General features: G+C 44.8%; 1 protein-coding gene across 6 annotated transcripts in view; it reads right to left on the reverse strand.

Moving 5' to 3' along the window:
* MARK3 (microtubule affinity regulating kinase 3) overlaps positions 1–17,722 on the reverse strand; it is a 101,761-nt gene that overhangs the window by 12,167 nt on the left and 71,872 nt on the right. For all 6 annotated transcript variants that reach the window (XM_037047673.1, XM_037047656.1, XM_037047646.1 and 3 more), the window contains 6 exons: positions 17,505–17,624; positions 17,163–17,262; positions 16,753–16,865; positions 15,833–15,986; positions 11,946–12,163; positions 6,384–6,487 (listed from right to left, as the gene is read on the reverse strand). In XM_037047673.1, the coding sequence (XP_036903568.1) occupies positions 6,384–6,487; positions 11,946–12,163; positions 15,833–15,986; positions 16,753–16,865; positions 17,163–17,262; positions 17,505–17,624 (809 nt within the window). The remainder of the gene's footprint in view (positions 1–6,383; positions 6,488–11,945; positions 12,164–15,832; positions 15,987–16,752; positions 16,866–17,162; positions 17,263–17,504; positions 17,625–17,722) is intronic.

The following is a 17,722-nucleotide window of genomic DNA, read 5'->3' on the forward strand; positions in this document are numbered from 1 at the left end:
AGCCCCCCCCCCCGCCCCCCCCCCAGCCAGTGACAGGCATGGAGCCAGACCAGCAGGGACAAAGGAGATGTCCCATGCTCCTGTTTGAGCACAGCCAAGTGTGGGAGGACGGCAAGTCTGCTGCTGCTGCGCCAAGCAGGGCCCACGACCAGGAAGCAAAACAGAGTAAGGGGTTGCGCCCTGGCTCTCTTCTCAGGCTTTCCAGTTTTAGTGACGCACAGATGACTCGTTTCACTTTAGCTTTTTTGGACAAGGCTCTGTTACTTCCCACCCAATTGACTGAACAGTTTGAAGGAACGCTTGCTTGTTCTCAATATACACATACAGACATACTTTAACATATGTACCTATGACTTAATTTTATTTTTAACAAGTCACAGATAAATTCATTTCTTTGGGCTCTGCCATCTGTGGAGTCGACACATTTTACCCCCCTGCCAGCTGCTGACACTTGGCTAAACTGAGAGCTGGGATCAACAGACACATTAAAGAAGTCAGGGCAAGAAGGGGAAGTAGAAGTTGTGTGGCTTTTTCCCTGGAGAATATACGTGGTCCAAAGCCTCTGGGGAAGAAACAGGCTTTTGGTCAGGTACTGAGCAAGCCCAAATTCCAGCTACTCCCCGAGGCATGGGGCCATGGGCTAAACAGTGCAGGCAAGGTCTATACTCGGCAGCAAAAAGGACCCTTACTAGAGACCTTTCTAAAAAAAGAAGTGTAAATTGTATTTTCATGATAAATTACTGTTTTTGACATACTAATCTTGAAGCCAATTAAGTGAATTATTTTTCTTTTTTTAAAAAATATTTTATTTATTTATTTTTAGAGGGGAAGGGAAGGAGAGAGGAAGGAAACATCAATGTATGGTTGCTTCTCGTGCATCCCCTGCAGGGAACTGGCCCCTGCCGGAAACTGGCCTGCAACCCAAGCATGTGCCCTGAATGGGAATCGAATCACGATCATCTGGTTTGCAGGCCCGTGCTCAATCCACTGAGCTACACCAGCCAGGGCAATTTCTTTCTTTTTAATAAAGATTTTATTTATTTATTTTAGAGAAAGGGGAAGGAAGGGAGACAGAGAGGGAGAGAAACATCAGTGTGTGGTTGCCTCTCACATGGCCCCCACTGGGGACCTGGCCTGCAACTCAGACATGTGTCCTGACTGGGAATCGAACTAGTGACCCTCAGGTTCACAGCCCACACTCAATCCACTGAGCTACAGCAGCCAGGGCAGGCAAAGTATTTCTTTAGAAATTTAATCCACACTGCACCACAAAACAAGCAAAAAAAAAAAAAAAAAAAAAAAAAAGATGTGTTTTTCTGATTTCTACACTAGGCCTAATACTTTGATTTAGATAACAGTACACCCAGCAAACACTTCACTTGTTAAACTTTAAGTTTATACAATTGAACTCACAACAATTCTATTCACAACAGATAACCCCAACATCACCAGGGGCCGCAGTGTACAGATCCATTGGGTTGGTTGTTGTGAAAGCTGGATGGCAAATTCCCCATACCTGGGTTACCAGCTGGCTGGGGCGTGCGAGAGGCAACCAGTCAATGCTGTTCTCGCACACCGTTGTTCCTCTCCCTTTCTCCCTCCCTTTTCCTCTCTAAAAAGAAATTAACTTAAAAACCTTAAAACAAACAAAAAAGCCTTCCCTGGGAAACAGTGTTAAAAATAATGGTTCTTCCCTGGCTGGTGTAGCTCAGTGGATTGAGTGCGGGCCTGCAAACCAAAGGATCGTGGTTTGATTCCCAGTCAGGGCACATGCCTGGGTTGCAGGCCAGGTCCCAGGAGGGGGACGCATGAGAGGCAACCATACATTGATATTTCTCTCCATCTCTCCTTCCCTTCACCTCTAAAAGTAAATAAATAAATAAATCTTTAAAAATATCTATAATGGTTCTATTCTGTAGGCTAGCCTAAAAAACCTACAGAAGCAAGACAAGACCACATTATATTGTTAGTAGTTCTGGGTCTAAGGAAGAACCATTTTTTAAAACCTTAATAGAACTAACAATGTGTTTCTTAAAATTCAAATTGCACGAAGTTCTACCACTCCTCCTAGGTGCTTTGTATTTTATGTCTGATTTTTTAAAAAAATTTTAAACTCTAACCCACTGAAGGTTACTAGTGGATAAATATTTTCAATTTGCTTGACATGACATCTATCCCATTCTGATATGAAATGTTTTGGTTGCTGACTCAAAGCACAGGAGTGACTGAGCAAAAGAAGAATCAAAAAAATATAACCCAAGAGATACACATGGTAACTGTGATCAAGCATTCTCTGCTTAGTCCATCCCTGTGACATGATGCAGGACAAGTGCATAAATGGACAACACCAGAGCAACTGGATAACTATAAAATTTGTGTATGATTTCAAATACCTACAACTTCTGTGAAAAGGGTCTGTCTTGCTTTGTTATAATGAGTGACATCACACTAGTTCTTTGGGGGCCCTCCAACAAAGATACTTGCAACAGTCCCCTAGGGCTATCCCAGCACATGAAGACAGGACAGCGTACCCCTGCTGTGTGTGTGTTGTGTGTGCGTGCACGTGTGTGTGGTCAGCAATACCACTGAACTGAGAGACTGTGCATGGTCAGTGTAAACTAAGATGACCCTTTCCATTTATACGTGGACAGTTCATTACCAACCATGAGAGCTAGCGCTTGCTGAACACACTGTCGGTAGGTGCTGCGTGGTGGGAGACCCCTGTGAACCCACAGGACCCTGACAGAACGACGATGCAGTGAAGATCTGACTCCACCTCCTCATGCCTGGTTTACACTGACTCTTTTTTAATTTTAAGATTTTATTTATTTGTCCTGGCTGCAGTGGCTCAGTGGATTGAGCAATGGCCCGTGAACCAAAGGGTCGCCGGTTCAATTCCCAGTCAGGGCCCATGCATCGGTTTGGGCCAGGTCCCCAGGAGGGGACCTGGCACGTGAGGGGCAACCACAAATTGATGTTTCTCTCCCTCTATTTCTCCCTCCCTTCCCCTCTCTCTAAAAATAAAAAAAAATCTTAAAAAAAAGATTTTATTTATTTATTTTCAGAAGGAAGGGACAAAGAGAAGAAAAGAAACACTGATTGGTTGCCTCTCACCTACCCGCAACTGGGGACCTGACCTGCATGTGCCTCGGCCAGGAATTGAACCGGCAACCTTTTGATTTGCAGGCTGGTGCTCAACCCACTGAGCCACAGGAGCCAGGGCTATACTGACTCAGTGCTGGAACAGGCCACCACCGACAGACTGACAGCTGAAGGTGCAATCATCACACCACGGTTACAGTGAGAGCTGGCTGACGTCAGCATGCCTAGTTTCAAAATGACAGTCTTAAAAATTTCTTACGTGACTTGTGCCAAAGCAACAATGTCATACATACCCTTTCCCCACTAGACACCAACGATTTAGCTTTATTTTTCCAACAGTAAAGCTGAGCCCTGGCTGGTGTAGCTCAGTGGATTGATCGTGGGCCTGTGAACCAAAAGATCGCGGTTTGATTCCCAGTCAGGGCACATGCCTGGGTTGCAGGCCAGTTCCCAGCAGGGGACATGTGAGAGGCAACCATGCATTGATATTTCTCTCCTCTCCTTCCCTTCCCCTCTAAAGATAAATAAATAAAATCTTAAAAAAAAAAGATTGAGAACCTATTTAACAAAAAAAGTAAAGCTGATAAAACAGAAAGGCTGCACTAGTAAGAATCAATAAATAAAATTAAAATGAAAATAAGCTATATTAAATCATATTGCATTGGCAAGAGAAATACTTTGGTGAGGCTTTAAAACATCATTCCACGTTCAAAGCAGAATGCTGAAGACAGCTGGAGAAGAGCTTGTCTCAGACACACGATTACCTTTGGTTTAAAGTTCCATATAGTTTTCATCGTTCCCATGTTGGAATTCTGTGTACATACTCACACATAAGAAAAAAGCCCAATATATTCAAGGATAAAACTGGAAATCACAGTCCTTTCAGGCGTTAGCAGAGACCCAGGCATTCTGGAGCTCACCAGTACTTCAGTCAAGGAGTAAGATGTGCATACGCGAGAAGAACAAGTGACAATCTGCCCAAAAAGTCATTTGTGCACCGAGAAGGTTTGGTGCATCTAATTTCTGACTCATGCATCTATTCTAAGGGTGAGAAAGTTGTCACATTTGCTTACTGCCTTACATAAAAGTAAAAAATACGACCACTAGAGTTTGGCCCTCAAACCTCCAATAATTTTCCACTTTATTGGACACCCGCTTTCAAATCAAAGGAAAATCCAGGTGTTAGGAACATTATGGGCCCCATCTTGTGTGGTGCGGCACTGCGGCTCTGTCTGGTTACAGACAGGACTTTCAGAAGCAAGGAGGCCCCATCAGGATGAGGCAGAGTCAGCCCCCACAAGGACAGCATCTGCAGGCAAAAAAGACAGGCGATGACTCCAGTGAAATTCGAGAATTATTAGAACTATTTCCAGAGTGGAGTGCATCGTTCGTCGTAGAAAAGGGGAGTTTAGGGGAGCATACGCACAAATACAAAAGAGGGGAGAGATCCTGGTCCTAACAGCCTCTTAGAAAGTCTGACTGAACCTCAGAGAATTGTACACTCTCAAATTCAAAAGGAATCCGATACACTGTTCAACAATTTAGAAGAACTATAAAAAGAGGAAGGGCCATGAAACATTTTCCTAGTTCCACAGACAAAAATCTGTAATGTATTAGAATCTTCTAATTAAATCCTCCATTGAAATCGTCTATTAAATCAATCTGAACTAGAAGAAATTTAATAGATTTGAGAATATAACTGTAATAAAATCTACCAGAACAATTATTAAGAAATAAATATATGAATCAGGACTTATAAGCTGTCTAGCCTAGTTGCTATATAAGTTATTAATAGAGTCTAATCATAAGAAAAAAGACAATGTTAGAACAAGCACACATACACACACATGAATCAGAAAAGAGAATACAGCCCTGACAGGTGTGGCTCAGTGGACTGAGTGCCGGCCTGTGAAGCAAAGGGTCACCGGTTCAATTCCCAGTCAGGGCACATGCCTGGGTTGTGGGCCAGGTCCACAGTCGGGGGAGCACAAGAGGCAACTCGCATGTTGATGTTTCTCTCCCTCTCTTTCTCCCCGCTTCCCCCTCTCTCTAAAATTAGACAAAACACTTTTTAAAAATTAAAAAAACATAAGGGAACACTGGAATGTCAATATTCCTAGAAATTCCGCGAACATGAGCACGGCCGTACACAGCAAGCTTTTGCACCCACACCGACGCAGAGCTAGGAGGTGTGCGGGAGAGGAAGGCGAAACACTGCAGTGTGGGCTTCAGCACGACAGGGGAAGAGGAGCCTCTGCTCCGATGCCCATGGCAACCAGCGATCACACATTTTATGTGACGCGTGACGTCCAACAGAGAGAAAACCTACAGCGCAATTTCAAAAAGTGCATTTCGGGGAAAGAAGAAAGAACCCATTTTGATGCTAGACGTGGGAATGTGTGACATGACCAAGCAACATTTAAACTAAGGGGTCGGGGACAATACAGACAATGCAAACTGATTTTCTAGATTTCTGCCCCACAAACTTCCCTGCTTGCCTCACTGAATTTAGTTTATGTGTCGCTGTTCCAACAAGAACAAAGAAAATCCACACAGCCTGAGAACTGTGTTGTGTAGAGACGACATTTAACTGCTCTACATACTCATCCTCTTCTCTCCCCCACAAACCAACTCTATGCCCTGGTCTCCAGACCCACTCCTCCCACTTTTCTGACTCGACTTGATTTTGTAACTCCAGAGAAGCTGTATGACGACTCTCTCCTTACTGACATATTATTGGGTGTTTGAAGTCGCAGTAATCCCATGTGCGCTTGCCTCTCCACCACATTACCATCATCCAGAAGACTGCACACTCCAGTACTCTGTGATTCTTGAGTGGGTCTCTTCTAAGGCAGAGTGTGTGTATGCTAATACTCGTCCCTCTGGCCCCTGGGGCACATGGCTTCCTGCTCCAGGTCCTTCTCCTCCCGTCTTTCAGCCTTGATCAAGCAATTAATGTGCACAAAATAGTTCTGACTTCACTGTTTTGCGATTACACTATAGCTGACCACCCACCTCCTCTGGGGAAGCTCGCTGGTTAACCCGACCCCTTTAATCATCACACACAGCTAGCTGGCCAGAAGGATAAGCTCTGGACAATGAGGAGAATTTGGAATTCTAGTATTTTACTAAAAATTCATACTCAAAATGAACTTAACCGTTAAGAGAATACTTACCATTATTATTATTTGAATTTTGATTATAAAAACTGAGAAGTAAACAACACGCTTCCATGTCTCTTGGGAAAAATACAGTTCTTGCCAACAGGTAAAGCCTCTTACCTGTTCTCTTTGCCATTCTGAACGACTGAATGTCTGTCGGCGGTAGTCCTTTCACTGCAAACGTATGTATTTCGCCGTGTCATTCCACCAGACGCTGTGTTACTCTATTTTTAAAAAAAGGGGCGTTTTAGTCTTATACTATTTAGTAAGTGTACTACAAAGAGAAAAAAATAACTCGCCTATGTAAACATGAGCACTCAATCCTTAAGGAAGCCTGCACTAGCACACCCACAGCACTGGCCAGAGAGGCAGAGGCAGCAGCGCCCCCTCCTCCAGGCAGAGGACAGGAGGGCAGCCGAGTGGCTGGGAAAGGCTGGCTACAGTGATCCATACAGCAGTAACTCAAGGGTTACCTAAAGCAGGGACATGGAGAGATCCACTATTTAAAAACTGGTACTTTTGAAATACAAAATTAAAAAGTATTATGAATGTACAAATGAAAGACGATATACAGAGATGTCGAGTTAAAACTATGAAACTATTAGGAAAAGCACAGGGTAAATGGATCCGCACAGCCCTGGACTTAGCAGGAGAGTCACAGACACGGCTTGCAAAAAGTGGGAGTAACAACAAACTGATAAGGTCCTCTTTCTCGAAATCAGGAACCTGCACATCAGAGCACACTGTCAAGAACAAGAGATGACAAAGAGAGGCGGCAGCCCAGAAGACCAAGAGAAGGAGCAGCGGTCAAGGCCAGGCGTGAAAGGGGAGCTGAGAACACAGGAGAAAGCAGTCAGTGAGTCCTGCCCGCAGACAGGTAGGGCTGGAGGGAACAACTCTGTTTTGACCCAGTGCATGCTCTCCTCTGAGGTCATCACAGAGGAGCTGCATGTGGGGCCCCTGCCCAGTGCTGGACAGACACAAGAGGGCCACTGAGTCCATGCTGATGTCCCTTATCCATGCCTGCAACTGGGAACTTCATGCTGCAGTGGCTCTGAAACAAAAGTCTAGATATCAATGGAGCAGTAGATGCCTGTCAAATGGACTCGGAGAGTAAGAGGAAACTGAAACTGTTGCACATCTCTGACAATGTGATTCTGGGGCTGGTCCTACACTTTGAAGAGGGCTGGTTCCTCACCTGAGAAATGTGACATCAGGACACCAGAACCTCTCCTAGGGAAGAATCTCCAGCATCTTGGAAGCAGGGAAACAGGGAGGAGAAGCATTGTCATTGTCCTCAACACATTAGCAATGGCCAGTGGAGACAGAAAGCCCCCAGGGTCTCTGTGAGGGACAGCCAGGATGGTGGAGGTGGGCTCAGTGTGCAGACACCCACACTGCCGTTCTCCACCAGCAAGTGCCAGTAAGCTGTGGAGCAGGCACACTTCCAGCCAGTCAGACCTGTGCTGTCCGTGGGGATCACGTGGTCTGGATGGGAGCTGCTGCCCCATCTCAAGGTGATGAGAGCAGGTGATTCCTGGGGCACCGGGTTCCACGTACGAGTGAGCTTCCACAGTTACTGCCCTTGCCTCCTAGTGGATTGTTTTAATATTTTAGAGAAAACAGCGTAATTGTGGTATAATTCACATTTAAAGTGTATAATTCAGTCCGCCAAGATGGAGACATAGGTGGAAACACTGTACCTCCTCACATAACCAAGTTTATGAACAACAAATATTTAAAAACCAGAACGCAACCAAAACAGACAGAAAATTAAACTGTACCGAAGTCCAACAACAACAAACCATTTATTCAGACTGGTAAGAGGGGTGGAGTCAGCAGCCGATGGAAAGGGGTCGCACAAGAAAAAGTGGCTGGACCGACCCAGGCATGCAGGCAGTGGTTGGCAGATCCCAGGTGTGGGGTGGCAATGGCAGACCCAGTGAGGGAGCAAGGCGGCTGGCTGACTGAAGTCACACATTTGGGCACAGATAAACCAGGCAAAGGAGCAAGCAGTGAGATAGACGGCACAACCCAGGGGCCCAGGGCCCCAGCGCCAGGAAATTAAGCCTAACAGCACCAATTAGAAAAACTTTCGGAGGTTGAGGTGCCGGGAGAGGTTCCCAGGCTCACAGAGAGTTCGTTGGAGAGACCCGCAAGGTTCTGGAGGGTGCACAAGCCCACACATCCGGGAACCAGCACCAGAAGGGCCCAATTTGCTTGCGGGAAGCAGCAGAGGGGGACCGAAATCTGAGAGAGACCAGAAAAACACGCCATTGCCCCTCTCTGACCCCACTCCCGCAACCTGGGTCACCACACCCTGGTGAACACCTAAGGCTCCGCCCCTCAAACATAACAGGTGTGAACAGACCAAACATTATGACTCAAGAACAGCTAAAAGCCCCAGAGCCAATACTTCTAAGTGACCAAGAGAGCCAACCTATCAGATGCACAGTTCAAAACACTGGAGATCAGGATGCTCACAGAATTGGTTGATTTTAGTCACAAATTAGATGAACAAATGAAGGCTTCACTAAGTGAAATGAAGCGAAATGCACAGGGAACCAATAGTGATGGGAAGGAAACTGGGACTCAAATCAATGAAGTGGACCAGAAGGAAGAAAAAAAACAACCAAACAGAAAAGAATGAAGAAAGAAGAATGCAAAAAAATGAGGAGAGGCTTAGGAACCTCCAGGACATCTTTAAATGTTCCAACATCCAGATTATAGGGGTACCAGAAGGGGAAGAGGAACAGCCACGAGTGGAAAACTTATTTGAAGAAATAATAAAGGAGAACTTCCCCAGTCTGGCAAAGGAAATAGACTTCCAGGAAATCCAGGAAGCTCAGAAAATCCCAAAGAAGGTAGATCTGAGGAGGAACATACCAAGACACGTTGTAATTACATTGGCCAAGATTAAAATGAAGGACAGAATCCTGGAAGCAGCAAGAGATAAGGGGACAGTCACCTACAAAGGAGTTCCCATCAGACTGTCAGCAGATTTCTCAAAAGAGACCTTACAGGCAAGAAGGGGCTGGAAAGAAGTATTCCAAGTCATGAAATCCAAAGACCTACAGCCAAGACTGCTCTATTCAGCAAAGCTTTCATTTAGAATGGAAGGACAGATAAAGTGCTTCTCAGATAAGGTCAAGTTCAAGGAGTTCATCATCACCAAGCCCTTATTATATGAAATGTTAAAGGGACTTATATAAGAAAAAGAAGATGAAAAATAGGAACAGTGAAAGGACAGCAAACTCACAGTTATCAACAACCACACCTAAAACAAAAGCAAACCAAGAGGACAGCTAGATCAGGAGTGGAACCATAGAAATGAAGAACACATGGAGGGTTAGCAACAGGGGAGTGGGAGGAGGAGAAGGGGGGAGAAGGTACAGAAAATAGCATAGACAGTAGGCAGAAAGTACACAGGGGAGAGGGTAAGAACAGTAGGGGACATATGGAGTCTAAAGAACTTGTGACACATGGACATGAACTAAAGGAGGGAATGAGGGGAGGGGTGTGCAGGGTGGAGGGGAATGAAGGGGGGTGTGGGACAACTGTAATAGCATAATCAATAAAACATTAAAATAAATTTTAAAAAAGAAAGTGTTAATTCAATGGTCTTCATTAGATACACAGTTGTGGCACTATCACCACAATCACTATTAGAATATTTTCACAACCTCAAGAAGAAATCCTGTAACCTTTAGCCCAACCACCCTAATCCTCCATTCCTTCAAGCCCTGGGCAACCATTAATGTATATTTTGTCCCTACAGATTTGCCCATTCTAGACATTTCATATATTATAAATGGAATCACATAATAATATGTGGTATTTTGTGAAAGAAAATAAAAAGGAATGTGGAAAGAACCTGAAGCACCAGAGCAAACCTTTGCAAACTGTGTATGTGGTAAAGGCTAAACATCCAGACTATATAAAAACTCTTAAAACTCAACCACAAAATGACAAGCAACCCAATTTAGAAATGGGCAAAGGACTTGAATAGATAGTTCTCCAAAGAAGGCATGTAAGTGGCTAAGAAGCAGATGGAAAGGTGCCGAACAGCACTGGTCACTAAGGAAATGCAAGTCAAAGCCACAATGAGGTACCACTTCACACCATTAGGGTGGCCCTAAAAAACACGGAAGATGACCATTGGCAAGGATGTGGGGCAAGAGGGACTCTCACTATGACAGAAATGCACGATGGCTCGACCACTGTGGTAGACTGTTAGGCAGTGCCTCAAAAGAGGTAGATACAGAAGAATTAACTTGATGAGCCTGCAATCTCGTCCCTAGGTATAATCTCGAGAGAAATGAAAACCAAGTCCATGTAGAACTGTGCACCAGAGAGACTGGGTGGTTGTCGAACATACTAGATGCCTCTGAACAGCATGCTTCAGAACGGTTACATATACGTCATGTAAATTTCACATCAATTTTTTAAGAACTAATACTTTCAAACCTAAAAAGCAAGGAATCAAAGTTGTAACTAAGGAATTCTACCAGATAAGAACGAATTTTACACAAAGATCAAAGCAGCTACCTTTAACACAGTGCAAGCAGAGCACGTATAGAACTCCAAAAACTACGGGAGAAATGACAATAACGATACTTTTTCCCTTTATGGAGAATCACATACAGGCGACCGATAATGAGTGGATGTATTTTCAAAAGGGCAGTGTGCAGACGAGCAAGGGACAGAGCTATGAAGGCACAGAAGGAGGTTTCTACCTTCTTCTGGTAACTGTCACCAAAAACTGGAAGCTGAATTTAAATTGCAGAGCTAAAGAATGACATTCCATTTTTACGGCATAAGAAACCACCCCCGCCTAAAAAACAGTATTTTCATACAGGGTCTGCCAAGACAAAGCCCAAGGTCAGAGGCTGAGCAGACAAAACCCTCCAGCCCTGTTATGTGCCCCTCCCTGGAGGGCGCGGACAAGACTCCCTAAGGGAGCAGCAGAGCCCCACCTGGCCTTCACTGCAGGGTTTGTCTGGGGCGCAAACCCTCGTTCAGGCTGTAGGGGAAGTATGATCACAAAACACCCTTGAGACTGCTCGTGCTCTGCGACGTCTTTATAAAAATCACACTAGGAGTGCTGGAGTGCATTACTACATTTGATCAAATAGGCCACACTTCAACAAATGGAAAAGTGTCTGAAGCTGAACAGATTCTATTCGTTTTAACAAATACAACTCATAAACCAGGAGATTTCGTTAAGGGTTGGGATTCAGAGGTAGATTCAGGTCAGCAGTATAAGTTTAGGCAGTCACCTTTCTTCATCTTCTTCACCTTAAAATTTAGTTAATGCATGAAAAAGAACCTAGCACAGTCCCTGGCACACAGTAAAGAGGCAGTCGAAACTCTTCACTGTTGAGAACTCTGAACGTGCAGCACGAACCCCCAACCCAGGCCTACAGGCAGTCAGAGTCCTAGCACCTTGAGTGTGTGGCCACCTGTCCACGCTGCCATCAACTGGTTTGCTCACCCTTGCCAGGTTGTGAGGTCTTTCCACCTCGCAGCCTCCGACACAGCCTAAAAGCTCAGCCAGTGTCTGGGGGATAAACAGACACCGCCTTGGACAGTGGGGTCTGATGTCATCAAATGGGCAGGAGAGCACACGGTAGCCTCTTGTCCCACAACCCGCAGGTGGCTCTAGAGGTCAACAGGACTTACACTGGGGACAGCCGAGCCGGTTTTGCGCTCGGGAATGTCTGCCTTGTTGGGATTGCTCGCATTCCCAAGCATGGGGCTGGCGGGAGCAATCCCCTTCCCTCCAGCTGCACTGCTGCCCGACCTCCGGGAAGGAGCACTGTCTTCTTTGAGGTCACTGTCTGCCGTGCTGGTCTGACTCCTTTTTGGATACGCCACAACTGCAGGGATAGCCGGTCCAGCTAAAATACAGAGATCACTCTTTAAAAATCAGAATATAGTTTCACATTTTACTCTGTGAAAATGAACATATTTTATAAAATAACTCAAGACTGCTATTTTTCCAGAAAAAAAAAAAAAGGACAGTGAAATCCTCTAAGATGTTTCCCATTCATGCATAATGTTTACCCTGTGTAAGAAAATCAATTTTGAAATTTCACTTACTAGACTCCAGCTTTCCATGTAAATGTTTAACAATGAATATTAACAGGGTCTACAGTTATCCTTCAGAAGCCTCTTCAGGGCCAGTTACTGCACAGGTACCTAACCACACTAACGTGAGACACACAGCACTGAGAACGAACTGCCTTACCCGGCACAGGCTGAGAACATGGGGGTGTCGTGCTAATGCTTATCTTTCTCCACACCACCACCAGAGATGTCTAGTGGCATTGGGAACTTTCAGTGTTACTACTGATTCACTCTGAAACTTTTGTTACCATGTTTCTATTTAGAACATACAGAATCTTTATTTTAATATCTTAAAATACTTAAGTATTTTAAGTATTTCTACTGTAGAAAACACAGAATCTTTTCAGCTTTAAGACTGTATATGGAAACAGACATTGATACAAACCCACTGGCCTCATTCATTAAGTCCACCACTCTCCCTGCATCACACCTGTGTACTTCCTTCTACTCACTTTAATCACATGTGCAGAGCCACGTGACCAGCGCCAGTCAAGACAGAACACTGCTACCTCAAGAGTCTTGTGGACCGTTTTCCCAGACACCTATCATCCACCCCACTCCTACCCTAAACCTTGCCCCACTAACCTGGTCTCCATCTCTAATTCAGTTATTTCAAGAACTTGCATGAATGGAATCAACTGTATGTAACCCTTCAAGATTTTTTTCACCACTCAGCACAACACCCTTGAGACTCGTGTATGTTGTATCAACAGTTCAGTCCCTGTAATTGTGGAGCGGTGTTCCACAGAATGAATGTATCACACTGAAATCTGATTTTTTATGAAGTCAAGTTTGTCATGTTTTCTTTCATAGTTTTAGTGTTTTCAGCCATAGTTAGAGAGGCCTTTTCTAGTCCAAGGTAAAAAATAAATTATCTCACATTTTGTTTTACTATACCTGCAGTTTTGTATTTTTATACTCACATCTTCCTTCCAGTTGGAATCTACCCTTGTATAAGATGTGAGAAATGAATGCACATTTGTTTTTCTCAGTAACTACTAAACTGCTCAGTATCCCAGTACTATTTACTGATGAAGAAATCCATGATTTTTTAATCTTTTTTTATTATTATCATTTTTTAAAAAGATTTTATTTATTTATCTTTGGAGGGGAAGGGAAGGAGAGAAGGAGAGAAACATCAATGTGTGGTTGCCTCTCATGCGCTCCCTGCTGGGAACTGGCCCACAACCCAGGCATGTGCCCTGACTGGGAATCGAACCGTGATCCTTTGGTTCCCAGGCCCACGCTCAATCCACTGAGCTACACCAGCCAGGGCCTTTATCTTTTTTTTTTTTTTTAAACAAAACAAAGATCCCCTTGAAAATCTGATGAGTATCACCCTTCCCAGAAAAATATTTGCACACGCACAGGGGCTTCACACCTGGGTCCCAAGTTAGGAGCCACAGACACAAATGAAGTTGTGGTTGTGCAGAAGTGGGCAGAGAGACACCACTGGCCTCCAGAGGCAGGAAACGGGCAGATGAGAGGAGGTGGGAGCCCAGCGACAGGCCCTTTGGGCTGCACAGGGTCTCAGTGGGCATGCGTCACCAGACCGGCCTCAGGACCTAAAGGAACAGTGTTCCTTTAGCACTTAATGAACAGCGCCAGCAACATAATCAAATGTTTCCTTTGTTGAACACTACCTTCTTCCCCATAAAAAATAAAAAAAGAATGTGGAATTGTGTCAATGACTTCCTATATATGTACATGGATTTCTAGAAATATTCTTTTACGAACTTCTTTTGAATATTACAGGATCCAAGAAGGAAGAAAACTGATGATTATGAAAAGACTACTCCAAGAGGAAACACACATGTTAGTGGACAGTCACAGGAGCAGGGACCAGAAGTCCTGGGTTCTATCCTAGGTGTTCCCACATCTAAGTAACCTTAAGGGACTTGGTAAGCTTTCTTGGCCTACTTCTCTGTTGATAAAATGGCAATTTGGTGAGCACATGACACCATGTCTAAAGTTCTTTTTAATTCTAAGATTTTCTGAGCTGGGGAAAAGAGGTATTCCCAAAGTAGATGGAATCCACATGCTTAAGGAAGAATGAATTTATTAAAAGAGATACTAGATATATGAGAGAACTCCATTAACAGCTTTCTCCCAGGATTTAGGAACATTTCCATTTACTTATCTATCCTTGCCTGAGGAAACATTTATTCATTTTAGAGCGAGAGGAAGGGAGGGAGAGACAAACATCAATTGGCCAAGTCTCATATGTGGGCCATATATCCCACAGGGAACTGAACCCACAATCTAGGCATGTGGCCTGACTGGGAGTGGAACCCACAATCTTTTGGTATACAGGACAACATGCAAACCAACCAAGCCACACCAGCCAGGACTTGTAGGAACAAGTCCCCTTTAACTGGATGGTTTGGAGCAGTATGTAGGTATTTTGCTAATTGCCCTGCAGTCCAGAGGCCTTGAAAACCCCTCCTATTAGCAACTAACATGAACAGAAAAGAGAGGGAGACCCAGACGAACACTCGGTCCCCAACTGCCACAAGCACAGGCCTGGAGCCAGGCCAGGCCCCAGGGTCTCAGTCCTCCCCCGAACAGCATACGCACAGGCAGTTCACTGACAGCATCTGTACAATGTGCTGCTTCAGCCCAAACCACGTACACAGACGGCATCAGCAGGAGGACAACTGGGAAATGAGCAATGTGTCATCACTTTGGGGACAAAACCAGAGCTGTCCACACCTGGAATGCTGCTCTGTGCAGTTCTAAGCGCCAGCTCTCAAGGTGAAAAATGGGGGTGGACTATGTCCAGAGAAGGAAGGGAAATGAACAAGAGATAAATGGATGTTGTGCGTGAGGATGTATTTTAAAAGTCAGGACCAGGCCAAAATAGGTTTGGTCCCTGAACCCTACAACACTGGACTTAAAGTAGACATACCAACACCTGGACTGGGGCTGAGAATGACACGGGTCAAAACCGTAAATCAATTAAGGAAAAACCAGGGTACTCTATATTGCTCAGTGCTGCGCCATCCAATATGGTAGCCACTGTCCGGACACGGCTGTGTAAATCAAATTAACAAAACTGAAAATCGTTTCCTCAGTTCAAGTGCTCATCAGCCACGTGTGCCTAGTGGCTAATGTCCTGGACAGCAAAGACATGGTCCAGTTCCTGCACAGCAGAAAGTTCTACCAGACATCCAAGACGGGGAAGAGAATGAGCTGCGAACAAGAGGCTGAAGCGGGGGGCCACCGAGCGGCCAGTGGGTCAGGGCTCACCCAGCCAGGCCTCGCCTCCCAAAGGCCACCAACGCGCTGAGGAGCTGAGGCCCTCAGACAACCTCGCCAGCAGCCAGAGGACACGGAAGTCAAGCCCGGCCCGGCCCTCGGAGGCCATGCACCACGTGAGAAGGCGTCTGGTGCAAGGGAGACAGACGCCCAGAGAGCACTCGGGAACAGTCTGGGCTTACCGTGGTCACTGTACCGCCGCTGCTTCTGGCTTGAAGAGATACTTCGCTGCACCTTGTGGTGAGGCGACTGGCCGGTGCTGTTGTTGAGGTCACTGCTCGGCCTCACCTTCGCAAGTGAGAGATTGCTGCTGGAGCTGGAATCGCTAGCGTCCAGCTAAGAGCAAATGAGAGAGAGCGACCCACACACTGAACCAAATGGTTTAACAGGAAACTGAGTCTCTCAGAACACACCCACCAACCCCTCATTGACAGTTCCTTCCAAAGAAGCCATAGCACCACGTATGAAGATGGCAACCCCTGTGGGCCCAGGCAGCAGTGCTGCTGTGACTACTGGGGGACAGCGGGGGTGGGGCGTGGGGTGGACACCAGGAAGGACAAGTAGGAGGGTCTTCTCGGCTTCTTGAACCAACGTAAACATACCAGTCACTGCATCTGATACTTCACCTAATTACTTTTTTTTTTAAAGATTTTATTCATTTATCTTTAGAGGGGAATGGAAGGAGAGAGGGAGAGAAATATCAATGTATGGTTGCCTCCCATGTGTCCCCCGCTGGGAACTGGCCTGTAGGCCTACAACCCAGGCATGTGCCCTGACTGGGAATCAAACCATGATCCCATAGTTCTCAGGCCCACACTCAATCCACTGAGCTACACCAGCCAGGGCTTTACCTCATTTCTAAACTATGCATAACTATTGGTTAACTTAGGAAAACCAAGTCTGTGACAGTATCACCATTAAGGTTATTATCTTAACATACGGGTGATAAGAGTTAAGATTCATTTGTGGGTACACTAAAAAATGATATAGCAAGTGTTACACACGCTTAAAAAAATAAAACATAAGACAACAGTTTACATAAACTGGTAATTTACATAAAGGATATTTTAGTTTTATAGTTTTTTTCTCTGATTACTCTTACCTCTGAAGATTTTCTCCCCAACAACAAATATGTAGCTGTGATTTCATCATATTTCATTTTACTAAGAGATTCTTGAATTTCTTCTTGGGAATATCCCATTCCCACCATAATATCTAAAAGAAGGGCATAATATAAGTTCATGTGTTTTGCTGGGCAAGAAACCACTGTGTTATAGAATTTTTAAAATTCCTTTATGTGACCCAAAAAATCACACATTTTTCTGACTCACAAATAGGCAGTTGGCTTATTTGTGAGTTACTGGGTGCTACATCACAGGAAACCACACGTAAGTTCCTAAGCATGACAAAACAGCTAAGCGGACTCATATAACTTATGTTCGACTTCCCACGATTTCTGTCGCAGGCATCCGAATCAAAACAGAAATGTACATGTGCACACAGAGCAGTTACCTATTCTCTTCTGGTCTGAGATGTCTAGTTCTGGTTCAACAAATGGTTTCAGTTCGTCCTCCTCATGCCCTGCATTGATCCACCGGTCCTTCATGATTTGCTGAAAGGTGAACTGTTCATTAGTAGCAGAAAACAGTCTGATAATCACGGTATTTAGGAAAATTTACTTTCAATTTCATTGATTACAGCTCAGAGGGTAACTTAGAAAAATGTTTTTAATGTCTCAATTCCCACTGTAAAAGCCCTGGGGTAGTTTTCAATATGCTATATAAACCACTCCAAGTTCTAAAAATACTTTACAGAGCCTCCAAAATAGTTACTTATTTCCACTCATGCAATTACCTCCAGAGTGCCTCGCTTTACTGGGTTTAGCACCAGGAACCGTTTGAGGAGGTTCTCGCAGTCTGTGGACATGTAGAAAGGGATTCTGTACTTCCCTCTCAGCACTCTCTCTCTCAGCTCCTTTGGAGAGGTAGGGAGAAAAGAGAGCTAGTGAGTCAACTTCGAGATTGAAAAAGAACCCCAATGGACCCTTCAGGACATAACTTGAAACTATTAAC

This window comes from Sturnira hondurensis, unplaced genomic scaffold (genome assembly GCF_014824575.4).
Source record: "Sturnira hondurensis isolate 20B ecotype Veracruz unplaced genomic scaffold, ASM1482457v3 Scaffold0000780, whole genome shotgun sequence".
NCBI classification, from domain to species: domain Eukaryota; kingdom Metazoa; phylum Chordata; class Mammalia; order Chiroptera; family Phyllostomidae; genus Sturnira; species Sturnira hondurensis.